Here is a 27,560-nt window from a genome sequence, read left to right as displayed (position 1 = left end):
AAATACAACACAAAAAGTGACAAAAAAGTAACAAAGGAGCGACAGAAACACAATAAATATGTGATAAGAAAGAGAAGAAGAAAGCAACAAAAAACGAACATAACACGACAAAAGCGTGACACAAAAAAATGTAAAGAAAGGAGACAAAAAAACTACGAAAACAAGTCAAAAAAGAGACAAAAACACAACAAAAAAAGAGATAAAACATGACGAAAATGCTGAAAAAATGTGACAAACAGCGGCACCAAGTCAACAAAAAAGTCAGTGGCTGTAACCTCCAGTCGAGAACCTTAGATTTGGGTAAAGCTGAAGAAGATGCGCTCTGTTAAGACGGGGGGTAAGAGGTTGAACACAGTACTAAAAAATAAATCAAAGCATCTCCAAAACTGAAAATGACCCTGAGTACCACCAAACCAGAGTGCTATTACTTTAAAACGCTATTTTGATAAGTATGTTAGTACGCATGTAAGTGTACAGTAAAGTACTACTCCTGACACTTTCATTGTAACATCGTTATTGAAGTCGTCAACTGGACTGGGATGCTTGACAAAAATGCAACAACGAACAAAACAGGTGACAAAAAGTGATGGAAAAAGGCACCAAAACGGGTACAACATTGAGACAACATTGTACGAAGTGGGCGGTATAAATAAAGTTGCCTGGCCTTACAAAAAACACAGCAAAACAGGCGACCAAGAAAAACAACAACAATGTGATGAAAGATCTTCAATCCGTTTTGTAGGTCTGAGCTTTCAAATACAGCCTATAGATTACACTGGTCTATAGGCTGTAGACTCCAGTCGAGAAGCCAAACTGGAGAAAATGCGCTCGGTTCAGGCGGGGGATAAGAGGTTAAGGAACAAATTCACAAAGCTCTGCACTCTGAGGTCCAACTTTTTGGCTTTAACACTGGTCAGTCTTTTCACATTAAGCTGCTAAACAAGCTGTGCCCACTTTCTGCCTCATGCTGGTAAATGTGTTCAAAGACTGAAAATGTGCCCAGTGCTTTGAAAAGATGAGAGTAAGGTTTCGGGAAATCAGTGCAAACCGTGAATTGTGTTTCTGGTTTCTTTTGGAGACGTCTGTTCAATTGTTTTGCAGAGGATTGCATTTAGTGTCTTATTGATCGCAAGAACTACAGCACAGAAAGTTTGGAGACCGCACTGAGAACAGATCTGTAAAAATGTCATTCATTTAACCATTTGCTTGGTTTGAACCTTTGCGTTACTTGACTGGAAAAGCTACTTCATGAAGGTGAAATGATCCATAACTGCAGTTTTCATTAGCCCACATTCAGCTGCATGTGCTCCTGTGACTGTTGAATATTACAGGGATAAATTGCTGGTGGTGAGTTAATTAAAATGTCAGTATCAAATGTGGTCACAGGTCCAAACTAGTGAGGCCCGAGACCCTAACTTTCATCTGCAAAGAATTACGAGCTGCAAAATAAAACACAGATGCCAATGAGTTTTCCAGATGTGACGCTTTACTCTCTGTGTGGTACAAACAGCGGGACAGGGCACATTTCAGAAGAACCTTTCCTTTTGGGTAACTTCTTTCAGAGGTACCTCCACCTCAGAATTTATGCCTCACTTTTTTAATCTAGAAATAATGTCTTTGAAAGGAAAAGGCAGTAAGAAGTGAGTGATTACGCTGAAGTGCCAGGGAATGACATTATAAATCAGCGAAAACACTTTCACTTTCATCTAACAGCATGCCAGCGAATACATGGCGCCGTGAAGAACACACTTTGAGTGTGCAGACAAGGTTTGGTGGTTGATTATGGGCTTTAAATGTGGAGGACTGTTTTTGTTCCCATTATGACATTAAAATCCAGGAGATGCAGATCAGAGCACTTAAAGGTACACCGCGTAACATTTTGGACTATGCTGTTGCCATCAGTGCAAAACCTTTTCCCAATGACCAGCTCCACACAGAAAATGGTATTACTGCAGTGGGTAATCAAAGAATCGATTTGGATAAGAACTTATGGTAACTTGTTTAAATCTGCTGACTTTACTCGACATCTCCATGGCAACGAGCTGGAGACGCACCCACTCCCGGTAAAGTTATAGTCATGTCTTAGGACTGCTGAGCCGCTTACAGCAAAAGCACATGTTTGTTTGTACATTTATGAGGTATTTTTCATTGATGAAAATGTCATAAAATAAATGCTTGTATTTCAATTTTATTTTTGGGGGTAAAATTCTACACGTGTGGCTTTAAAGGGATATTTCAGGATTTTTGACATAGGGCCTCATGTCCTAGTTATCCAGAGTGTTGCTGATACCTGGAGATATTTTTTTTGTAATTCATGCAGTTTTTATGTTTGAAGAGTTTCGTGGCGCTAGGCTAGTGCATTTCTACGATATCAGCTAGCCTGCATTAAAAACAGTCTTACGCACTCCACAGTGCACCTGAGGCAGATCACTTATAACACCAGACTAACCATATAAATGTCTGTGTCGATAGAATAATTTTTGGAATATAACTGACCTTGCATCACAAGAATGATCGCATTTTGAGGGACTATTTTCTAGCAGATCACTCCACCGCTGCGTAGCTTATACAACCACGAAGCAGATGCTGCTCAAATATAAGTTATTTTAAATGCAAAATGGTTTAAATTATTCTGTTCTTCAGTTAGTCTGGCGTTATAAGTGATTTGCCTCAGGTGCTCTGTGGAGTGCGTAAGACTGTTTTTAATGCAGGCTAGCTGATATCGTAGAAATGCGCTAGCCTTGCATTAGCCTAGCGCCACGAAACTCTTTAAACATAAGAACTGCATGAATTACAACAAAAAAATATCTCCAGGTACCAGCAACACTCTGGATAACTAGGAAATGAGGCCCTATGTCAAAAATCCTGAAATATCCCTTTATGCAGCAGAGGAAACGACCAAACCAATATATCTAGTCTAGGACATTAGTTTGCCAGCGAAAGTAAACTTTTGTTCAAAGAAATCATCAGAAATACAGCCTGCATGAACCGAGGCGAGTTAGTGTGATTCATTTCAATGTCATGTTGTGGAGGCGGGCTCTTGGACCAGCGAGGAGAGCCGGGGGAATAGGGGTCAACAGTGAAGAAATAGTTGAAATACTTAGAGCCACACTATGGACTGAGAGGTGCTGCGATGTGGGAGGAGCTATCGCTTTGTATCTGAACGGATAAGATGGATAGACTGTGTAACGCTAACTCGCAGCACAGACAAAGGGACAATAAAGACGACTGCATCAAGACAGCGAAACACAGAGAAAGTATTCGAGTAATGTCCACCAGTGCATATTTGGCCACACAGTCAGCAGAGCGTTGAAGCCAAATGCTATTATATATAGTTTGATGTGATTTTAAAGCGGACGTAACATGAATAACTGAGGCTTAAAACATTCTTCCTCTGCATCAACACTTTTAAAACATTGAAGTGATATAAAATAAGGCGGTAAGGGGAGTGGGACTGGGCTTGTCAAGATTTTGGCTTGGCCCGGAAAAAACAGTGAAAACAAGCTTTCACTTTTACTATCAGCATGCCAACAAATCAACGACACTTGAGCGCAAAACTGATCATTTTGATTCATTTGAAATTGTGGAGTATAGTTGGAACAAAAATACGCAGAAAAGTTGGCCACATCAACCAAAAGAGATGCCCAGACTTCTCTATCCACGCACACAGACTTCTCCCAGCTTTTCCGAGAGATCCCAAGGCATTCCAGCCGAGACACAGTCCCTCCAGCATTTCCCGGCATTGCCCTGGGCCTTACATGCCGAGAACACCTCCCCAGGGAGGCGTCCAGAAAGCATCCTGAACAGATGCCCAAGCCACATCAGCTGCCTCCTCCCAACCAAGTCAGTGAGCACTTCATGCCTGCCCCAAGCTTTGGCGATTAAAGGAGCAGGCCACCGTTTTTATATTCTGAGATATGTTCTTGCCTGAGCTTAGACGAGTTGATGTGTACCTGTTTGGTGTTTGTGCGTGGAGGAGAAGAAGGAGGAGGAGAAGGAGAAGAAGAAGGAGAACAAGGAGGAGGAGAAGGAGGAGGAGAAGGAGAAGAAGAAGGAGAACAAGGAGGAGAAGAAGGAGGAGAAGAAGGAGAAGAAGAGGAAGAAGAAGAAGAAGAAAAAGGAGGAGGAAGAGGAGAAGGAAAAGGAGACGAAGAAGAAGGAGGAGGAGGAGGAGGAGGAGGAGAAGAAGAAGAAGAAGAAGAAGAAGAAAAAGAAGAAGAAGAAGAAAAAGGAGGAGGAGGAGAAGGAAAAGGAGACGAAGAAGAAGGAGGAGGATGAGGAGGAGGATGAGGAGGAGGAGGAGGAGGAGGAGGAGGAGGAGGAGGAGGAGAAGAAGAAGAAGAAGAAAAAGAAGAAGAAGAGGAAGAAGAAAAAGGAGGAGGTGGAGAAGGAAAAGGAGACGAAGAAGAAGGAGGAGGATGAGGAGGAGGAGAAGAAGAAGAAGAAGAAGAAGAAGAAGAAAAAGAAGAAGAAGAAGAAAAAGGAGGAGGAGGAGAAGGAAAAGGAGACGAAGAAGAAGGAGGAGGATGAGGAGGAGGATGAGGAGGAGGAGGAGGAGGAGGAGGAGGAGGAGGAGGAGGAGGAGGAGGAGAAGAAGAAGAAGAAGAAGAAGAAGAAGAAGAAGAAGAAGAAGAAGAAGAAGAAGAAGAAGAAGAAGAAGAAGAAGAAGAAGAAGAGCTGTCACAACTGCACACATCTGCGCCACCAGTCCCTTTGACCACCATCATTCACTCACACACACACATCATTCATCCTGGCCTATTGTCCATGTTTTTAGTGGTAAGGGAAACCGGAGTACCCGGAGCTACTCCACACAGAAAGGCCCCGTCCAGGTGGGAATCGAACCCTGGACCTTATAGCTGTGAAGCTGTTGTGAATGCCACCCAACCAAAGATGTTGTTAGCATTTAGCCTCTCCCAACATATTCCTATAGCTCCAAACGGGGGTGAAGTTCAAAGCTACCACGCTCTTCCACAGGCACGTACGAAGATCAGACAGGGATGTATCAACTCGTCTAAGCTCAGGTAAGAATATATCACAGTATGGAAGAACTGTGTGCCCTCAGTCACGCAAAAAGACCAAAGATGTTGTTAGCATTTGGCCTCTCCCAGTATATAGCTCCAAATGGGGTGAAGTTAGAAGTGACCACTGTCTTCCACGGGCACGCACAAAGACCAGACAGGTACATATCAGGTACATCTCAGTATGGAAAAGTGGTGGACTGTTCCTTAAAGATCTGTTTCAAAAACGGGCTATAGTACCAAATCACTGTTAGCTACACCCTGAGCAGCAGCTGTGTGATGGAACTCAACAGTGCAGGACAGTCAGACCTGTTTGCAGTCCTGGTGCTGGGGTTTGCCGTCGCTCTTGGTGCCTGGTTTCTTGCAGATGGAGGGCAGGGTTAAGTTACAGGGGCTGTCATCCCAGCGGCCCTCCTGTATCCAGCACACAGAGAGAGAGAGGGGGCACAGCTGTTCAGTCAGACTCAAAAGATCATCAAAGACCCCAGAACAACGTTTTATTGAACAAAAATATGTCCTGAATAAAGACTAGAAATGGCTCACAAAATATAGCTGCAGTGAAATGGGGGCTATGATTTAGTGTTATATGTATATTCGACCGGACACTTAAAATGAGGTGACTGTGGGTCTAGGGTGATTAGGTCAAAGGCAAAAGTTCACTGTTGAGAAGTGACTCACGTTGCCCCAGACGGAGACGCAGTCCTCCAGAGTGTTGCGGAAGTTGTTGGGTTCATACGGGTGCCAGTAGGTGAAGATGACGGGCGTGTGGTCCGTCCACTGGAAGTCCATCTGCATGTTCGTGTCATGGAGGCCGATCCACAGCTGCTCCACATCTGCAGGGGGGGAGGGAGAACGGTAAGAGAGAAAAGAGGGATGTTTCATTTTGGATTACCCATGCACAACATTGCAATGACATTCTCCCTTGCTCTTTTCATTTAGCTGGTTCTTTAGTCATCAAGATTTACACTGCCTGACCAAAAACAAAGTCAGCACAAAAAAAGGTCACACACTGTACTGTTTCATTCGACCGCCTTTCGCGTTTGATTACGACACATTCACTGTGGCATTGTCTCAATAAGCTTCTGAAAAGTCAAAAGAGGTCATTTTTTAACAAGATTGATGATGGGAGAATGTGACCACTGCGCAAAGCCTTCTCCAGCAAATCCCAAAGCTTATCAATGGGGTTACGATCTGGACTCTGTGGCGGACAACCCACGTGTGAATGTAATGTCTCAAGCCTCTGTAAGCCCGATGAATCCTGACATTGCCATCAGGGAAGAAGAAATCCAATTAAATCCATAATTACTGTATGTTTCTTTAAGTAAGACAGAAGGTTTGTTTACCTGCTTTACTAGTTTCAATCCCCTCCTGTGATCTTCCTCAGAAGCGTCACCTGGTGTTGGAGGTGACGTGTCATAGGCAGCTTAAATGGATTTTCCAGTCAGTAGGAAGAGCTTTCGCCCCCTACTGACTGGCACCTTCTCCAGGACGGCCTCCCAGGTGTGGGATAAGGTGTACGCTCCGGTTCCCGGTTCATAGATGTTGGTGCACGTTTCCTGATCTCGATGGCTTCTCTGATCCAGCGGTGGTACTTGTCACTCTCGGCATGGATGACCCTGGCATGGTCCCAGTTTATGATGTGGCTCTCCCTCTTACAATGATCTGATATGGCTGATTTGAGATTTTCTTGCAGTGCTTGTTCTTTTATTGCTCTATTGGCTGTCTCCTTTTCACATTCCTTCTGGTGTTCTTTCTTGTGTGTGCTGAATGATCTCCCTGTCTCCCCCACATATGTTTTATTGCATGATATAGGCATGGGATTTCGTATATGACATTACATTTCCGGTCTTGATTGATGGTGTCTTTGGGTCTGACTAATAACTGTCTTATCCAACACCTGGGATGCCGTCCTGGAGAAGGCGCCAGTCAGGGGCAAAATCTCTCCCTACTTACTGGGAAATCCATGTAAGCTGCCTATGACACGTCACCTCCACCACCAGGTGACACTTCTGAGGAAGATCACAGGAAGTGAACGAAACTAGTGAAGCAGGTGAACAAACCTTCTGTCTTACTAAAAGAACCATACAGTAATAAAGGATTTAATTGGATTTCTTCTTCACTGATGGCAATGTCAGGATTCATCGGGCTTACAGAGGCTTGAGACATTATTTTCATACATGGGTTGTTTGGGATTTGCTGGAGAAGGCTTTGCGCAGTGGTCACATTCTCCCATCATCAATACAGTAATAGTCTAATCAAAGAAGACAGTATGAACCATTTACAAAGTCCATTGAAATCCGTTGACCTGACCAACTGCAGCAACCCTGGATCAAAACAGAGGATGACAATTTGGCAGATCAATCACATCTATCAAGCCACTTCAATTTTATTTCCACAACATCAACTATTAACAATTGATAAATTCCCATAGTGAATAGAGTTCATACTTCCTATCCTGTCTCTACTGCACTGACAACCTTTGACAATTCCTTCAGGAGAGAAATTCAACCAACTTAAATCAATGTAAAGACTAAAACGCTTGCAAAACGATGTCATCATTTTTCTACCTGTGTTTTGTTTTGTTTGGAAAAGCACAATGATGTCTTGTATAACCTTCACAATAGCAATAATTGCAAATGAGATGGCGCTAGTGCTGTATGCTTTGTACCTTTGATGGTTTTATTGCTTTGCTTTAAAGCTTGGTTCCAAACAGTAAAATCCTAAACACAATGCCAGTCCCGTGATAAACAACTTTCTCTAATCTTAAAGCAAGTGGAAGCAGTTTTCAGGCCTATAATTGCAATCACAAAGGCACAATACACCGATAATGACATCTGTTGGTACACGCATCTCGGCGGCTGTGGTAAAGCTCAGCGTAATAAAAGCCGTTCAAACCAACACACGCTACAGCGGTAAGTGTTTCGGGATTTGAATAATTACAGGCTTACGGTCCAAGAAGTGGCGAGCTCGATCAACATGCCCACTATTGTAAGGGGAACTTGATGTGTGTGAAGAAGTGGTTAACATTATTTAAGTGGAGTTCAAAGAGGTTTGAAATTACAAAGCGAGTATTTGTGATTATGTGATGTGGATATTGGTTGTCTAAAGGGTCCTGGCTTGACTTATAGCCTGATGTGTTGCCGTACATACAGTATAGACACAGACGGCATCTCGTCATAGAAGGGGGCGTGGCCTCGCCGAGGGAGAAAATAGAATCTTTTGGGAAACACTATTTTTCACTCTTTTTAGCCATTTTCTGGCGGAATATGAACTTATTTATCACATACGAATAAAATCCAGTATAAATCGGGCCTATATGGATGTTTTCTCACAGCAAATTGTTCTGTAAAAGTGAAAAAACAGCACTCATAGCTTGCGATAGCAATAGCACGATGCTAACATGTAGCATCATGTTAGCATTCTTTGTTTGTTTTTTTATGTATTTATGGGATGTTGAACCACTTTGCTCCTCTCCATGTCTTTGTATCTTTATTGTTAAAGTAGTAGTTTTAAATTGTTTTCCCCCTTAACTGTTTTCAAACATGACCATATATGGGCGATTCCAGAGATGCCGTCTGTATCGATACAGACGGCGTTAAGGGGAAAATACTTTTGAGAAAAATGTAAACTTTCTCTAATTATTCAAAAATTACTTTGACAAATGCAGAATTATGAATATAGTTTTCTACTAAATAAAGATACAAAGACATGGAGAGGAGCAAAGTGGTTCAACAGCCCATAAATACATAAAAAACGGGCTAATGCTAATGGTTAGCTAGCGCTAGCTACAACTGCCGTTTTTTCACTTCTTCTGAACAATCTGCTGTGACAAAATATCCATATGGACCCGATTTACACTTGACTTTATTTATGTGATAAATAAGTTCATATTCCACCAGAAAATGGCTACAAAGAGTGAAAATGTGTTTCCCAAAAGATTCTGACTCGGCTAACATAATTAGTACAGGATCAAAGATGTAAAACTGTCCCACCTTTCTTGATGCTCTTCATGATGAACTCGAGCTCGGGCAGCGTGTGGATGCTGACGAGGTTGGCCTCCATCTTCTGACAGTTCTTCTGCGCCACGTCCCAGTCCGTTTTCTCCGAGTTCAGTTTGTAACACCCGGCCTGAAAGGACTGCCACCCCACGTCGCAGTCATACTTCTCATCATCTGCCCACGAGTCTGAACAATGGAAATAACACATTACAATAACAATTTGATATAATTTCTAAAAAATGGTGAGATTGTGGATGTCCTTGTGAAGAGCGTCATATCCTTTTCTCACACCAACTTTATGTTATTTTTCACTACAACCATAAATCTCCTCTTTTCTCTGGGCTGCTCTAACATATTTAACCAAAATATTCACTATTCCTCCTCTGTACATGTTCTGACCATCTCTCTGGACACTTTTGGACACTTCTACTTTTACTGAGAGTCCATGCTAGGCATGAAAGACCCAGCTTTTTTAAAAAGTAAACAAACAGCTAGCTGATGAGCTAGAGAAATTTGAGACCTACAAATTTCTTCTAATGAAACATTGAAGAGGCACCAGGAGCCCCACACACCTGCTGCACAGTGGAGGCGTCACAAAAGCCGCTACAGGAAACAAAAAAGGGGCAAACGAGGAGGTGTCCAGGCAAGACTCACAGCTAAGCTACAAGTTTTCTAATTACAGTATTCCTACTATGGTTCCGGCTAGTGTTCATTCACTGGTGAATAAGATTTTTAATTTGCCTGGAGTGCCCTCTGCAGGCAGCCGTGGGAATGACAGTGAATACAAGCTTTCACAACTACAGCACCAATCATTAGCTCCAAGAACGAATTTAGCATGATATGTCCTTTAAAGGGACTATACAGAGTTTAAAAATTAAGTATTTTTCTCCCCCTACATGTTCCAGCAATGTCCTAATGTGTAGAATCAGCCCAGACCCATTCACCACAACTGCCTCTAAAATCCTGCACTGTCACTCAAAAAGTTGTAACTTCGGGTCCGAAGTGCCGTCACGCACAAGCTTACTATAGACGGTGCAGTTACACATATGACCTGAGGTGGCAGTAGTGAGTATAAAATGGCCAACTTGCATCTAGCCCCTTTAACAAATACAGGGAAATGCAAAAATATTTCAAAAACTTTAAGACCCTAGAATAAGCAAGTGTCAGCTGAGTGAAAAACGTCTGGACACGCCTGACAGTCATGGTTTATGACAAATAACTTTGTATTAAACTTTACCGGTGGTGAAGGGGTCCAGTGTGGCGTTGGGCCTCTTCTTGCAGACGTACGGCAGAGCCACAGAGCAGTCCCGGTTCTGCCATCGCCCCGAAGTCTCTGTGCGGATCACCACGCAGTTCTCCTCCTCCTCATGGTTCGGCTGATCTGCAGATTACGGGGAGAAAAAAATATACTTTTACCTAATCTGAAGGATATGGGAATGATAAGATAACTATATATTGTATGATAACTTGTATAATACTTGTGCATCTTACATTTACAAGTTTATAGACTTTTTAAGTGTGGGCAACTTGTAAGAGCATAAACTGAGCCAAGTTTGTCGACTATTTGCAGAAGTCAGCATGCTATATATAGGCCTGTGTGGGATGGTTTGATTACATAAAGTAAGTCTTAAAACAGAGAGTTTTATGCCTGTTTTTTTTTTGTTTTTTTTTACAGTTTCCAGACCTTGTTCCCAGTTCAGATATTTGAGCGGCGAGGAGTCTGCCCACTGCCAGCCTCCGTTCACATCGAGGTCATTGAGGCCGATCCACAAGGCAGCGCTGTAGCCTGTCAATAAACCTGCAACAGAGTTCACAGAAAATAACATTTTCACAGCAGTTTCACTCCCCATTCAACTGTGTTTGTGGGTGGGATGTTTTCCAAACTTTCTGTCTTGAATCAATGCACTGGGATCTGAGTGAAAAGTAAAAAAGAAATAAAATATCTGTCACTGTGGATCTTCAGATGGGTCTTTAATAGTTTGTGTAATTCTTGTTTAGGCAATGAATATATAATACTGCAAGTTATGACAGTATGTTTCATCTCAGTCATCCAGGTGTGTTCCATCCTAGCAAAAGATTTTAAAAAGTAGTCAGTGACTGTTTGTTGACTGGAAACTAGATTTATGCAACGCTCCTAAACCTCACTTAAAGGAACTAAAGCTCTTTTTTTTTCTCTCGCAGTGGAACAGATGTGTCCTCCTTAAGCATATAGTAAAGTCATACATTTGTGGGGGAAAAAACACTGTCCATTTTCAAAGCATTTGTATCAATTTCATGAACTCTCAGACGAGTTTTGTAGTATTTCTGTGACAATGACCCTGTAAAGTTGTGAAGTATGTCTATAAAGTTGTGCCTGTGATGAATCGGGATATTACAAATAATTCATGTTTGAACAGTCAACAAATATTTGTAATTAAAAAAAAAGTATATATATACGTATTGCTGGGTTTCAGGTGACATCACAGCGTTCTAAAGGCCTATGATGTTATATAGAGGTAAAATTATTTTGTTTTTGAGGACATTTTTGATGTTGTACAGAGAGATCATGGAACCAGTGACTGATATTAATGATCATTTCAGTAATTGATACATTTTCTTTTAAGATACGACTTGTGAAAGTGTAGTGTGCAGTTAATAGGATAAACTGGCCCCTGCCCCCCACTGGGTAGTGTGACATCATCACAGGCCAGAACCTGAAAACAACCAATACACTGAACTAGTTTCAGCTTTTTAAAATGTCTTTTGTCCTGAACTGGGGGAGACTCAGGATCTTTAGGTTTCTTCCTGTTACATTGGCAGCAAAATGTGTCTAAATCTGAACAACCCAGTCCAGATTACTACTTTTTGAAAAGTAGATCATCCGACCTGTAAAATGTTTTTGGGGAAGGGGGCAGAGATGTTATGTTATCTAAGCGGGGCTCGAGATCAGCCAGTGCACAAACTGATGCTGTGCCCCCCATTGCCCTCTCCAGTCACATTGATGTTGCTGTTTGAGATAAATCTGCCAATCACAAATGTATAACATAGTCTATCATGACCCTCACCGCAGCACAGTGTTACATAAAGTGAGATCTGAGGCTGGGAAATCAATGATTTCTCTTTGGAACATTGATTCACACAGCAGCAGTGAGGAGTCAGGGAAAGGTCAGTGGAAACAGGGCAGGATCTATATCCACTGTGACAGTATATGATAATGGTGTGAACTTTAAAGTATTTTTGAATAAAAGTGGGTAACAGCTATTTTGAGGGGAAAATGTGAGAATGTGAGATTTGTTGATTTTACACTGGTTTGCATTACAGTGTTGCCTGTACCGTTGATGTAGGTTTGCTCATGCAGCTTGGTGATGCTGAGGAGGTCTGCCCCCTGCTGTTGACAGCTGGTGCGCGCCTCGCTCCAGGACAGAGTGGACTGGAAGTTAAACTGGTAACAACTTTTCGTGAGGGGGTCGGTGTCCCAGAATGTCTCACAGCCTTTATCTGAGCAAGAGGGATCAAAATGGAAGTTTAGATCACTTTGTTTAGCCACAACGGATAAAAACAATCATGAACATAAACGTTTGGAATGGTGGCATGTCATCTGAGCCCTTCACACAGTGTATAAAGCAATATTGTAAAATGTAATAATAGAGTGAGGACTGCAGTTTTTGAATGAAGGCGAAAGCAGAGGAGTGAGAACATGGGAAGCAGCACCAGGCACAAAGAATGTTTTGAAAGACATAATGGCATATGTTATTGCCACTGAACCTCATCCTCCGTAGAATTTATGTCCATTAGACATACTGTATATAAAGTCCTCTGGTGTTTGAATATTTTCATCATAACCCCATCTAATGGCTCCCAAAATTCTCTCCGACACTTCTCTGATCAATTACAGCCTACATGCCCATTAAAAGATATAGGGCTCCAGTCCAACATTTTGAGTTGGCTGCACCAGTGCGCCTAAGAAGTTCATCATTTAGGCGCTCCAGGAAATGATTTTGTTGTACCACCTTTGAAATGCCCCCAAAACATCCTAAAAGCAAGATTCAATGCCAATATTTCAACAATACATTCACAATCTATAATGTTTCTATTCATCTCATATCTATACATTTTACATAATAGTGAATAAGTTCAGAAGCGAGAGACCAACAGGCCCGTTTAATCCTCCCGTGGGCCCACCACCTGCAGGAGGAGCCATAAGGAGCTGGTGAAATGTGATTTGGGCAGCTCAACAACAGACAAGTGAAAGAAGATGAAGAAGATATCATTTGACAGCGGAATTATAAAAAAGGATATTGGCCTGCATTTTTATTAACAACTCCACTTAAATATTGATAAGGATCAACTGACTGTTGACGGGACAGAAGCCCCAGCGCTCGTCCTTGGCGTAGTCGAAGGTGGTGGCGCACCACACGTGTCCGTCCTCACGGCCGATGCTGGTGCAGCTGTGGAACCACTGTCCGTCGTACAGGAAGGGCAGGAAACAGGGGCTGCCGTGAGCGTTACCCTGGATGGTGTAGATGTCTGTGGACAAAAGGAGCAGTGAGTAGAGGATTCCAAATTACAAATATCCCAAGAACCAAATGCAATACTCTGACCAATTTTTGTTGGCCAGAGGACTAAACTATTCACTGCAAAATAGTTTTCTTGAACAAAAGGGGCAGCCATACTTGATTTTCTTGAGTGGAGACAGACACTTTTTGGTATGGCTTGTTGAACAAACAATGTTTTGGTAAATTCTTGCTTGTAAATTTCAAGTTATTTTAAGGTCATTTGCAACCTTGGTAAATTTATAACATATACAACATATACAACATATACAAAATATACGGTGGCGCAGTGGGTAGCGCTCACGCCTCACAGCAAGGGTTCGATTCCCACCTGGACGGTTCTTTCTGTGTGGAGTTTGCATGTTCTCCCCATGGTTGCATAGGTTTCCTCCAGGTACTCCTGTTTCCTCTACCACTAAAAACATGTACAATAGGCTAATCCTCCAACCACTGGCCTGGCTCCACATCTGGAGATGGGTCCCCGAGTATCGGCCCACACTGACTGCTTATTGCAGCTACAGTTTGCCCCAGCGGCACTGAGGATGGGTCAAATGCAGAAAATGAATTTCCCTACAGGGATTAATCAAATTTAACTTAAAGGAGAACTATGTAACTTGTTTAACTAAACAATGCCTGTTCGTTGTTCCTATGGGGGTAATACAAGTGAAGAAAAAGCTAACAGGCTAACTGGGGCAAAGCTAACTGTGGGCTAGCGCCAGTTAAACTGTATTTACAGCCAAGTTTGAGTGAACAATATGATCTCCATTGTGTAATTGGATGTACAATATCCCTCTTTCCCTTTATCTTTTCCGTCATCGTGGTATTTACTCTCACGGACAAATAATGAGTAAAAAACGCAACATGCTACGACATCTGCAGTGGCGCTTATGGCCTCTAGGGCAATGAGTTCCTAAGTTCTGCTTTAACTTGTAACTTAACTGTGAACACATCTGTTGAAGGAGACTAGTCCCTGTCGTACTCCTGGTTGGGAAACACTGCTTTAGGTAAAATCACAATGAATACAAGAACTTTTTACTTGAGTTCACTTTAATTTAGGCTCATTCTCTCCCCACCTCTGACAGGACGCCTGAAATGCGGTGAATGGTTGGGGAAAATGTGTTTGCTTTCTTAGAGACTTGCAAATTCAAACATGGAATGAACCCAGAGCATAATGCAGCAGGTTTGATAAAAAACACCCCAAATGCTGGTCAACGGGAGCAAAAGAAAACAAAAAACTGATCCAACAAAACGTACAGCAGCTCGGACGGATCAGGCCCAGCCAGCGATGACTTCATATCGCTGCCCTTTCACAACACGGCTGTAGTTTACTTTCGAGCCGCGCGGAGTGAAGAAAAGGAGACAGAGCGGACTCTTTCTCCCCCAAAAACACGCCAGGTCAGTGGAAAGTAGGGCAGACATGTTGAAGAGAGCTCCCTCCCTCACAGCTCCAGAGTGTGGCTTTAGCTGAGTAATGTCCCAGGCGTCTGTCTTCAGCCCAAAGGAGTGGACAGAGCGAGTCGTATGCAACAAAACGTGACAGCTTTAGCAAAAGTCTTATAAATGTGCTTGTGTTTTCCATAAGTTTGACAAGGAAGAAAGGCTCCAAATGAACACAATGAGCGGTCCTGTTCCCGGCATGAGACACTGGTTTGGATTCATGTAAAAAGAGACGACAACAAAGAGGCTGAAATGTGGCTTCTAAACTTTAGCTGAAGTGTAATACACTAGAAAAAGAAAAATCTGAAACACTTTTTTTATTTGACCTTTCAGCTGTATGGGTGGTTAGCGTAGCGCCTTCACTTTCCATCCCTGTGGCTCTTATGATGATTCAGAATCAATTTTATTTCAAGTTTTTTTCAGGACTGCTGGTAGATTTTCGTATATGTAACCATGGATACGGTGAAAAGCTGAAAAAAACATTGGTCCTGGAGCGTCCTGCAGGCCATGGGATGGTAAGTAAAAGCGCTATGCTAACTTAAAGGTCACTTAAAGGTCAAATGCAACTTTTTTTTTTTTTTTTACATAAAAAGTTGTGCACCTATATGGAAGATTTTGTCTTTAATTCTATAAATCTAATGTTTAAGTAGTCTAGTCTAGGATCAGATAAAACATCCTATCGGAACAAGCATATTTTTCTTATTTCTGATTTTTATTGTAAAATTTCAAATGAAAACATAATATTTTTAAATATAAAAGTTAATTTGTTTGATTCCAAGTGTGATTTATACATGTTCCATTGGCATTAGCATGTTTTGAGGGACAGGAGGGTGTTAGCCAAGCTCACCTCCATCATGGACAACACCTCCCACCCACTGCACGGGACTGTAGAAGAGCTGAGCAGCTCTCTCAGTGGCAGACTGAGACACCCTCAGTGCAGGACAGAGCGCTACCGCAAAGCCTTCATCCCCACTGCTGTCAGACTGTACAATAAGACTGTGAAGTAACGCCGACTGTAACAAGTGAATTTCTCCTTTGTGAGATTAATAAAGGTTTATCTTATCTTATCTTTTATCTGATCTTAGATGAGCTCAAACCTACTCAAATTCAACATAAAATACCTTAATTCAAGAAATTAATCTCATTTTAAGGCATTTTTTGCAGTGTAGGCCTCTAGCTTGTGTATTACTGAAGTGAAACTTAATCCAATCCAGTCGAGGATATTTAAAAATCTCTCCAACAATGGAAAATTCCTGGCCGTGACCGGGAGCGTACACAAACCTTTACACCTTATAGTAACAGTTTGAAAGATTTCAGGTTGCTTTTTGATCGCTTTCTTAAAGTATTGATATAGGATTACTCTATTGCATGTTTTAGGTGGATCATGGGGGAAACTAGAACAGTCGGAGGAAACCAACATACAAGCAGAACATGCAAACTTCAACTGAGTCCTGGGTCTTACGTTGATGTGAAAATGCCGTAGCCAGTCTGCTATTCCTCTCCTCTCTTTGCGTATCTTCAAAGTAGCTTATGGAAAATTTTGATTATTGCAGACTGTAAGAACTGAGCATCTCTAAGCCCAAATCAGGACACAAGTAGAACAATATTCAGACTAACCCAGGTCTAAACTAGGACTAAACCATGGAGTGAACATGACACTTGCTTAGACTGCCTTCCTGTTTACTGAATAGGACACAGTTTGTCAAAGAAATGTGGTGACATTTGTTTTTGCTGCGAGTGGAAGATGAGATTGACCCTTAATCACTCTGGTCAGACTAGATACTATATATACATACAAATATACTTGAGGGCAGCGGCAATTCAGTTCAAGTTTACAAACACTGCCCGTGTTTTGCTTGGGCCCCGACACTGGCCCCGAGCCAACGCTCCACAAAGAAACGCTTAGCCGCTTTCCTCTGATCAGATCCAGCTGTGGCCCTAAACAGACAGCCACCACCGGAGCGGGGCAGACGCACACGAGACACCCACACACTGCCCCGGAGTGAGCCAACTTCTGTTCAGTGTTTTAGCTGCTTCACTGGGTCAGATAAAAGGGGCTCTTCATGCCTTGTCCAGCGCGCCATTGACTGTAGTCCTGTCCGAACTCACCCTGGTACATCTTGGCGCACAGGTCCTGGTCGTCTCCGTGCAGTCTCCACTTCAGGCCGGCTGGGTAGGTCACAGTGGAGGAGTTCCACAGCGAGGGTGAGGGCAGGTAGTTGTTCAGACTGTCCAGCATCTGTCCACAGCCCCAGGTCCAGCGCACCCGGGGGGGCTCGCGGTCGCACGTGTACACGCCCAGGGGAGAGCGCTCGGGCCGCGCGCTGAAGTTGCCCGTGGTCACCCCCAGGCACAGGGACGAGCCCAGGTTGAAGAGGCGGTTTCGGGACACCCACTTCCAGCGCTGGTGGTCATCCTCACAGCTGCGGGACAGGACCAGGGTGTGGTCCCGCACCCCCAGACAGCCCTGGGCCCCCTCGTGGAAGAACGCAAACACATCCGAGTCCAGCGGTGCTGCAGAGAACAAAGGGAGGAACAGTGAGTCCAAGTGATGGGAATAAAGTGTGTGTTTTGTGTTTGTCATTTTCACTTTGAACCTGCGATTATCCTCAGACCCACAGATTAAGATCCCAAAACAGAAAGCTTGCAGTTGTGGCATGTCTTGTCTTTTCACATTTTTATTTTTTTCAAGGACTCTATTGAGTTGGCACATATGGTGTTACAATGAATTTAGGAGTTTGAAACTATGCGTAAGTGATTCTCTTATCAGAATTGTTTGTTACATCTTCTAAACTAGATAATTCAATGTTTTGTTCAGGGACACCCTGACACTCCAGGGGTCCATATACTCCAGTTTAGGAACTGCTGTTCTAAGCCAGTGGTTCTCAACCTTTTTTGTCCCACATACCCCTTGAGCTGTTGCCATGTATACTCTGAGTACCCCTACCAGACAATATCTTTTAAACTAAACATAGATTATTCAGTATTTAAAGCAGATATAAGTAACTCATGCCCCTAGAGGCCATAAGCGCCACTGCAGGTGTCGTAGCATGTTGCGTTTTTTTACTCATTAATTGTCCGTGAGAGTAAATACTACACTGACAGAAAAGACAAAGGGAGGGATATTGTACATCCAATTGCACAATGGAGATCTTTTCCTGTTTTTTTAAGTGGCGCTAGCCCGCAGTTAGCTTTGCCCTTTAGCCTGTTAGCTTCTTCTTCGTGAGTATTAGTGTGTATTGTGCCCCCAGGTCAGAGCAGGGAAAGTGTGGTTTTCTGGCCAGAGACACCAGGGTTAAATGAAAGAACCCCCAATCATCCCATCAACACTTGTATCACCCCCAGAGGGACTACGAAAAAGATTTATTAAGGTTAACAAGTTCTTCTGTAAAGTGTTATGTTCAGAATATAGCTAAAACACTCTTAAAGTCACACCTTTTCCTGGAAAATATCACTAAAATATAATATTTCTTTGAAAGTGATATTAAAATTGTGCTCAGTTTCACCTTCTGTTAATCTGTGGTAATTCCAAGTACCCCCTGCCAAGTGCCTCAAGTACTGTATCTGTACCCCTGGTTGGGAAATGCTATCTAAACAACATAATTATAATGTAGAGGTTTGCAAACTTTGTAGGTCATAGAGATCAGGGAAAGTCAAACACCAAACTATTTAGAATAAAAAAGTAAAGATATTTAAGACACTGGGCCTGAATGAGTTCTCACTCCCAAGAAACATTTCAGAGACTACGACACAAGTTTTAAGCTTGTACAACAAAATATAAGCCGAAGACATTTCAATTATCAGTTTATTACAATTTGATCATAGTTCCGCCCTCCTTGTATTGTAACATATGAGCTGTGCTGCTGAACCCTCCTGTCGCTGTGAGAAGAGACAGAGCTGTAAGTGAAGGGGGCGATTCAGGGTCAAACTGAAGGAATTCCTGAAGTCTGCGCTAAGAGAGAAAACACCAAACTGAGCATCAAAGAGCAAACATGTGCACGGTGTTTACAGCATAATGACATGGATGTGACGAGCTCCCACCGACAACCACGCCGCCTCGGACCATTGAGTTTATTACTTAATTAAAGGAGCGTGATGGTAAAGACACCAGTGAACAGAACGGGTGTTTATGATTGTGTTTGTGGGCTGTTTAAAGACCATTATCAGCAATAACATGGTATTGGCCACACCATGCAATAAGATATGAAATGTATTCTCTTCTGTTCAGCTCATAAAAAAACTGTAGTAGCAGCAGTAGTGGTCCATAAATGAACTACCTTGTGTATTTTGACTCTTTCCAAAACAGCATTATGTCATGCCCACTGGACAGCAGCTGGAGTGACCACATCTGGAGAACAAAGCCGTCTTCTTGTGGCCGTCTGCGTTTTTTTCCACCAACAACTTTCAATGTAAAGGCTCGTCATGAACCCACGATATTGCACGATGGTGGCGAGGACAGACAAAGAGATGCATGCTGGGAGTGTGGGAGGCAGCTCTGTTAAGATTATTAAAAGACGAGGCCCAAAATAAACATAAATCTCCCCAGCTCTGGCCTGAGTTTTAGCGAGAGGAGCGAAATTCAGCCCAAGCATTCCTGATTCACAGGCTTCAGAGAGGGGCCAGGGAGTGGGGCGAGAGACAGCAGTAAAAGAGGGGAAGGAGGATGAGGATTGTAAGGTAACAGAGAAGTAGGCAACCGGGCGTGTTCGCCAAGTTAATCTGACATCACCTCTTAACCCCCACTAAAACTGAGCACATTTTCCCCAGTTCAGCTTTAACCAAATCTAAAAGCTAACTGGAAAAAAAGTGTAAAAATAGCAACACAATGAGACAAAAACAAGGATGAAAATGCAACAAAAGAGCAAAAAAGTGTGACGAAAAGGTGTGATGAAAACACAACAAAAAAGCCACAAAAAAAGCAATAGAAAAGGGACAAAAACGTGACAAAAAAAGTGACAAAGGGACATAAATGCAACAAAAAATAAGCACAAACTTGCAACAGAAAAGAGACAAAAAGCGATGAAAATGTGGGGGAGAAAATGTGACAAAAACGCAAGGAAAAAGATCCTTATAGAGGTGTTTTGTCTTTGCTCTCAAATGTGGGTTACACTGGCCTAATAGGCTGTAACCTTTTAGATTTGGGTAAAGCTGAACTGGAGAAAATGTTCTCCGTTTTTTACTCGCTAATTGTCCGTGAGAGTAAATACTACGCTGATAGAAAAGACAAAGGGAGAGAGGGATATTGTACATTCAATTACACAATGGAGATCATTTTTTTCACTCAGACTTGGCTGGAAATACTGTTTAAGTAGCGTTAGCCCGCTGTTAGCTTTGCCTGTTAGCCTGTTAGCTTCTTCTTCATGATTCCATTAGTGTGTCCAGAGCATTTACTTCTATGGTCCAGAAACACCAGGGGGAGATGAAAGACCCCCCAATCATCCCAAGTGTTCATGCATGAACACTTGTATTACCCCCAGAGGGACTACGAAAAAGATTTACTATGGTAAACAAGTTACAAAAAATGTAGATATTTCTTTAACTACCACCATGTTTTCTGCTACGACAACTGCTGCTAAATATCAACTCACTTCATGCAGCCAGCGGTTCTCAATCAGTCCACCAGGGATTGATCAAACTCAAATCAGGACTAAACAGGGTCTAAAAAAAATCTAAAATACTTAACTTAAGTTCGTTACTTAGTCTCTTAACCCTCACCTGAACCGAGCATCATTTCTGCAGTTTGACTTTACCCAAATCTTAAAGCTCCTTGAAAAAGTGTCAAATAGCAACAAAAGTGAGACGAGAATGAGGATGAAAACGCAACTAAAGAGTAACAGAAAAGTGATGAAAAAGCTACAAAAGAGCAATGAAAAGAAATGTCAAAAAAGATTGCGACAACACGGCAACAACGCAAGGAAAAAGATCTGTTTATATCAGTTATGTAGGTCTTAGCTTTCAAATGAGGCGTTTTACGATTGCAGATGATTCTGAGCAGTGCCCAAAGTCCAAGTTTGAGAAAAACTGATCTATAATCTGGTTTTATGTAACAGAGATTGGCATTCAAGGTGGAACTATGGTGTACTGTAGACTAAACCAATCATAGAAATGTGGCGTGAGAAGCTGTTGATTTCCTTGGAGACAGCCGTACCACCAGCAGAACCACACTGTCTGTCCACAATTACCTCTGGAAGAACCAAAACTGCTTTCACCAACTACTTCACCATCACAACAACAACCCCACTTTGCCTCTTCCAAACTATTCCACTCCAGTTTGCAGGTGATTCCCCCGTACATGCTGCGTTTATGGACCCCGGGACAATAGAGTCTCCTCCAAAAGCCCCATGTAGTCCCCTGTAATCCGGAGCTGGCCCCGCCCCCCTCCAGCTCGCCCTGCGGTCTGGGTTCTCAGAAGCTGTGAGTTGTTTGGTGATAGTGGGACAGAGGCAGATGCGGCGTGAAGCCAAAATGGTGCAACACGAGTTTGAAAATGTTGACTATAATTACAGCTTTGTGCTTTTTATAACACGCTCCATCTCACGGTAAAATCTACTCAGTGAGTTTATTGTATTTGTCAGGACACGACCGAACAATAGAAGAGTGTGACAAGAGAAAAAGCTCAGTAAACTTTGTGTTGTGAAGGCACTCGGGGTCAAGGTTAAAGGAACAGGCCACCGTTTTTCCAGACTGAGATATATGGAGGAGGATCAACCTATTAACCTATTGCGCATGTTTAGTGCTCTTCCCTCACATCACTTAGGGAGGTCTCAATCTGTGTCGAGTTTGCATCTTATTCCAAAGTTAAAGCAGCACTAAGCGCAACTGCAGGTGTCGTAGCAAGTTGCGATTTTTTAACGTATTAATTGTCTTGGAGAGTAAATACTACGCTGACAGTAAAGGCGAAGGGAGAGAGGGATATTGTACATCCAGTTATACAATGGAAGTAATTTTTTTCACTCAAACTTGGCTGTTAATACTGCTTAAAGTGACGCTAGCCCGCAGTTAGCTTTGCCTGTTAGCCTGTTAGCTTCTTCTTTGTGATTCTATTAGTGTGTATTGGTTGGTCCGGTCCGGTGGCAGTCAAGTTGCAAGCATTGTTTTCTGGCCAGAGACACCAGGGGGCGATGAAAGACCCTCCAATCATCCCATAAACACTTGTATTACCCCCACAGGGACTACCGAAAGGATTTATTAAGGTAAACACGTTACTTAGTACTGCTTTAATCCAAGTGAACCCAAAACATGCAAACTAGGCAAATCCAGGTTTTGTGCTATTGATCATGAGTCTATATCAAGAGAGATGAGCCGTCCGTGGTGCTACAACACCATGGTCGCAGGCTCCACCTGACCACTGCGACTTCATCAACTCTCAAATTCAGAAAACAAATTTCCATCCATGTACATCTAACAACCGGATTGGTCCTGATTAGATTTTAAATGGTCTCATTTTTACCTCCACTTCCATCTCTTACTACTTACATTCATACTGGAGTGAAGCGCATTGCTACTACAACGTGAATTAGTGGGAGCAGGGTTCGAATTGATTCTGATTTTCGCGTCAGTTTCAGGATTGGCTCAACTCAAATGGCCTTTCTGACATGAGGTGTGCAGAAACTTGAACGATGTGTAAAAGAGGATCTTCAGCTTTGTTTAAACGTGGACAGTCATTAACCTTTTACCCCCCACCTTAACCGAGTGCATTATTTTTTGTCACTTTTTGCTGCGTTTTCACCTCATTTTTGGCACTTTTTTGTTGCTTTTTTGTCACTTTTTTGTTGAGGTTTCCTTCTCGTTTCGGTCGCCATTTTGATGTTTTTCTCAAGAATCTTTTAGATTTGGGGTAATGCCAAACTGCAGAAAATGTTCTTCTGTTTAGGTGAGGGCTAAGAGATGAACTGAACACATAAAAAACACTCAAATAGGATTAGCTTTGCCTTTGAGTCAATGAAAAATATTGCTCAAACCTTTCAGCCATTTGAAGCTTGGTCATGTTTGCTCCCTTCTACTTCAATATTTACAAAATGATGTGGTCACTGTCAGTGGACAAGAGTTGTCCTAAAATTAAGCAATTCCAGGCAATACAAAAAAAGCTTTGGGTAGTCAATTATGGCAAAACTACTTCTATTACTTCACTACTGTACTGTTAACATAGCCTCCTCCTGCTTTGCGACTAACTGTGATGATTCCTTTTGTAAGAAATAGTAATATAGTCAGCATTGTGTAACTCTTATGTGGTACATCTCTTCAAAACCTGTTGCCGATCGAGTTACTTCACCAAATCCTTTAAACGGTGACTCTTGCCAAGAGGTACGCGTCTTCCCAGAACCTCCACCTCCTCTTTCGGTTCATGAGAACTCCGAAGGCTAAACCCACACACAGAAAAAAAAAAGAAAAATCCCCAAAAGTGCAATATTTTGACAGATGTGTGGCATTAAGCGCTCGCTGGTCGGAGTCAGAGAAGAGACGCAGATATCGGCAGGAAATTCCAGACACTTTTTGTTTGTTTCTTCGGCGTTTAATGTTGCGCCGAATTGTGCAATCGGTGAAAGATCTGACTTCATCGACACTGTGGGTATGGCGAAGGGATTAAGAAAAGGGGATAATGCAGTGGCTGATGAGGGGGTAGCCTGATGTGGTTGCTTGTATATTTACTCTACGTCTCCCTATAGATACTGTACACCACCTTCGAAATATTACAGTAAAACTACTATGACACTCTCCTTAAAGTGAGAGCCATGTTTTTGACCCTGTTTGAGGACAGAAGTGCAGTATAACATAGTGATGTGACATTGGCGACCAAATCGGCTCTTTTGAACGGCGATCAGTTCAAACGGATCTCAATTTGGAAAAGAGACAAATCTTTTACTGTATGTTTTTTATGCAATATGTAGAAATGTACCTGAGCCAACACAAAAGCAGCACACGAGCAGTACACAGACCCAAAGTGAAAGGTTTTTGCATGAAAAATCAACAGTCGTAGCATCTTTTACTCATTTCAAAGGATAAAATGAATCTCACTGTAACCAATTGTGATTTGAATCAAAAAGCATACTTCTGAGCAAATTAGGTAGAAGAAAAATTTGAGTGTTCATGCTGGCTTCTTAAAGGAACAGGCCACCATTTTTCCATGCTGAGATATGTTCTTGCCTGAGCTTAGACGAGTTGATACGTACCTGTCTGGTCTTTGTGCATGCCCTTAGTCACAGAAAATGACCAATTATGTTGTTAGCATTTGGCCTCTCCCAATGTATTCCTATGGCTCCAAACGGGGGTGAAGTTGGAAGCTACCACGCTCTTCCACAGGCACAAAGACCAGACAGGTACGCATCAACTCGTCTAAGCTCAGGTAAAAACATATCTCAGTATGGAAGAACTGTGTGCCCTCAGTCACGCAAAAAGACCAAAGATGTTGTTAGCATTTGGCCTCTCCCAGTATATTCCTATGGCTCCAAACGGGGTGAAGTTAGAAATGAACATGCTCTTTCTTGGGCACGCACAAAGACCAGACAGTTACGCATCAACTTGTCTAAGCTCAGGTAAGAACATATCTCAGTCTGGAAAAACGGTGGCCCGTTTAACCCCTTAACCTCCACCTGAACCGAGTACATTATCTCCAGTTCGGATTTACCCAAATCTAAAAGCTTCTGGAAAAGAGGATCAAAATAGAGACAAAAACGAGGAAGAAAACGCAACAAAAGCTTGGCAAAAAAGGGGCGAAAATCAAGACAAAACAGCAACAAAAAAGGGCAAAAACGCTTAAGAAATGTGACAAAAAATGGCGACAATGAGACAAAAAAAAGCTTAGCTTTCAAATGAGGCCTTACTCCAGTCGAGAAGCTTTTAGAGTTAGGGTTAAGCCGCACTAGAGAAAATGCACTGAGTAAAGGCGGGGGGTAAGAGGTTAAACAAGATCCTTACAAAAATGTGCAAAACTTTTGAACGCTTCTTTTACAAGATTTGGATCCCGTTAAAGAGCCATGAATCTCGTCACAAATATAACAGTAGCACTGGCAATATTTTTGTGTAAAGTTGACCCAATCTATGGTGCTAATCAGGAGTGTGACAATATATCGATTTTCCGATACATCGCGATGTTTTGGGGGACAATACGACACCGACTTTTTATCCCGATATCGATACTTTTGATGAAGTCATGCATATTAATGAGGCCGCCGTGCTTCACTGTTTTCAGGACAACAGGGGGCAGCACTACAGTTTTAAGCACTTGGATCAAACACTGTCACACAAATAATTTACTTTTAATGATTTTTAATGATTGAGTTTTTATATTTGTACGTTAGATTCATTTAGGGTTGATTTATTCATTTTTAAATAGGACTGTGGTTTCTTGTTTATTTAAATGTAAGTCACTGACAGATCTATAGACCCATTTTCAGTGTGTAAGTCAGGGCTCATGTAGGCTATAGGCAAAGAAAAAAGCACATGAAGAAATGTAAATGATGAATATAATAATATGTGTGGTGTGTTAAAATTAAATGGACTAGAGTTTTAAAATGTTAAAATTATGAATTTGTTTCAACAATATCCTAAAGTGTAGAATGAGCCCAGACCTGTTCACCACAACTGCCTCTAAAATCCTGCACTGTCACTCAAAAAGGTGTTAATACAGGTCCAAATCGCTGTCATGCACGAGTTTAATATAAAAGGTGCAGTTACATGTATGACCTGAGGTGGCAGTAGTGAGTATAAAATGGCTAACTTGCATCTAGCCCCTTTAAGGTCAAAAGTAGCATGATTTTTTTTAAATCTTGATGTATTGTGGGTTGTTGTGCAATATATCGATTTTCGCAGTATCGCCGTATCGTGAGATAATCGTTATCGTAAGCCATGTATCGCGTATCGTATTGAATTGTGAGGTACCCAGAGGTTCCCACCCCTAATCCAATAAATAATATTCCAAAGCACTTTTGGGTATCATTATAAGTAAGGAAGGCGATGTGTCTACTCTTGCCCAATGACACAACGGCAGTATCGGAGCTGGAATCACACCGCCAACCTCACCAAGACACAACAGTGATTGCATCATGTGGTCTGGCTCCATAGCCCACACATCTTGATTCATCCCTTATCTGTGTGGCTCAAAAAAAAAAAGGGAAAATCACTGTAACTGCAAGTCTATGAATGTCAAATTACAGGCGCGCGAGTCTATTCTTTTGTAATAACAGGTCTACGTATCATCTCTCCTTTGCGCAGTGAGAGTGAGCCAGCGGACTGCACACAAAGGGGGATCATAAAGCTGTTTGGGACCGGACAGGACGTGTTAATTACAGCGGTCTCCGGATGCAAAGGTCACATCAGCCCGTAGGGTGCCCAGTGGAGCGGACCGTCACTGCCTCTCCACGTCACGCTTACAGTAGCACGCAACCACAACAGAACAAAGGGGAGCGATTTCACGCACTTAAACGTGGCTTTTTGGGGGTCACTTTCTTTTTACGCTTATGAAATAACATAATACTGTAGAAGTCCACGGTGCAGCCCCCTGGATTTCTCCGGAGTCCTCCCCCCCCCCCCCTCGTTTCTTTTCTCTCTTTTACGCACATCTGGTTCCACTCACTGCTCCGGAGTATTGGTTCGTGGCAAACCAAAGCACCAAATCCTTAAGTTACGCACACAACATCTCTTTGCATCGCACTTTTTTTCCTCCAAGTTAAAGCGATGCGTAAAGCAAAACGGCACACGCACAACGTCCACTGTCACAGCAACACATTTCACGGACTTTTGTGAATGAAGTGGGGAAAAAAGGGTGGGAAAAGTTTGAAATGTTCTTACCAGAGTCGCTCCTCTTCAGTTCCAGACTAAAGACGAATAAATATAAAGTGCATTGGTAAAGTACGCGCAGCCCGTATGTGCATGGTCTCCTCGGTTGCTTGTTTTGCTGTCGCTCGTGGCAGTTTTGCATGCTTCCAAAAAAATCTCGTGCCTCAAGTAGTGGGGGGAAAGAAGAAGAAAAAAAGAAAAGAAAACGAAAAGTATGCGACAAAAAGAGAAAAAAGTGCACCCGGATGAGGTTCAGAGGCGGCAGAGGAGCGAGAGGCGAGAGCGCGGACGGAGAGGAGTTGATTCTGACCGCTACAGCTCCGTCTGCCTCTCACCAAACATCACACGCCAATGAATGGAGCGGCGTCAACAACAGAGACTGCGAGCCCTGTGTGTGTGTGTGTGCGCGAGCATGGTTCCCAACGTGGGGTCCGGGCGCCTCCAGGGGGCGTGAGACTCGAGACAAAAGTTTGGGTTAATTGGTAGGGTAAGGTAGAGTTGGGCCTAAGTGCGCGTGAATTAAACTGAAGGTCCTGCACCAGATGTGTGTAATAAAATGTGTTTTGGTCCTGCAGACTTTAAAGCAGACGTTTGTGGAATGAACACTTATGTGCATGTGCTGTGGTTCACATCACTGTGGCAGTATTGCTCCCTGAGAGTTGTGAAATAGGCTTATAAAAGTTAGGGGGAGCAGGTTTAGGGCTTTTAACCCTCTCACATCTGTTCTTTTTGTGTATTGTCCTTTTATTTTTTGTACTAGTCCTACATTTGTGTCATGTAACTGGTACTTTTTCCCA

At 42.5% G+C, this 27,560-nt stretch overlaps 1 protein-coding gene across 1 annotated transcript in view; it reads right to left on the bottom strand.

Moving 5' to 3' along the window:
- mrc2 (mannose receptor, C-type 2) overlaps positions 1–27,250 on the bottom strand; it is a 47,030-nt gene extending 19,780 nt beyond the window's left edge. Inside the window, exons 1-9 of the mRNA XM_079564345.1 lie at positions 26,776–27,250; positions 17,098–17,502; positions 13,352–13,525; positions 12,332–12,496; positions 10,704–10,817; positions 10,257–10,400; positions 9,014–9,205; positions 5,700–5,854; positions 5,331–5,435 (exon numbers count right to left, since the gene is read on the bottom strand). Of these exons, the coding sequence (XP_079420471.1) occupies positions 5,331–5,435; positions 5,700–5,854; positions 9,014–9,205; positions 10,257–10,400; positions 10,704–10,817; positions 12,332–12,496; positions 13,352–13,525; positions 17,098–17,502; positions 26,776–26,905 (1,584 nt within the window). The 5' untranslated portion in view covers positions 26,906–27,250. The remainder of the gene's footprint in view (positions 1–5,330; positions 5,436–5,699; positions 5,855–9,013; positions 9,206–10,256; positions 10,401–10,703; positions 10,818–12,331; positions 12,497–13,351; positions 13,526–17,097; positions 17,503–26,775) is intronic.
- Between the last annotated feature and the right edge of the window lie 310 nt (positions 27,251–27,560).

This window comes from Gobius niger (genome assembly GCF_951799975.1).
Source record: "Gobius niger genome assembly, chromosome: 10".
NCBI lineage: Eukaryota > Metazoa > Chordata > Actinopteri > Gobiiformes > Gobiidae > Gobius > Gobius niger.
This window is presented reverse-complemented; position numbering and strand designations above follow the sequence as displayed.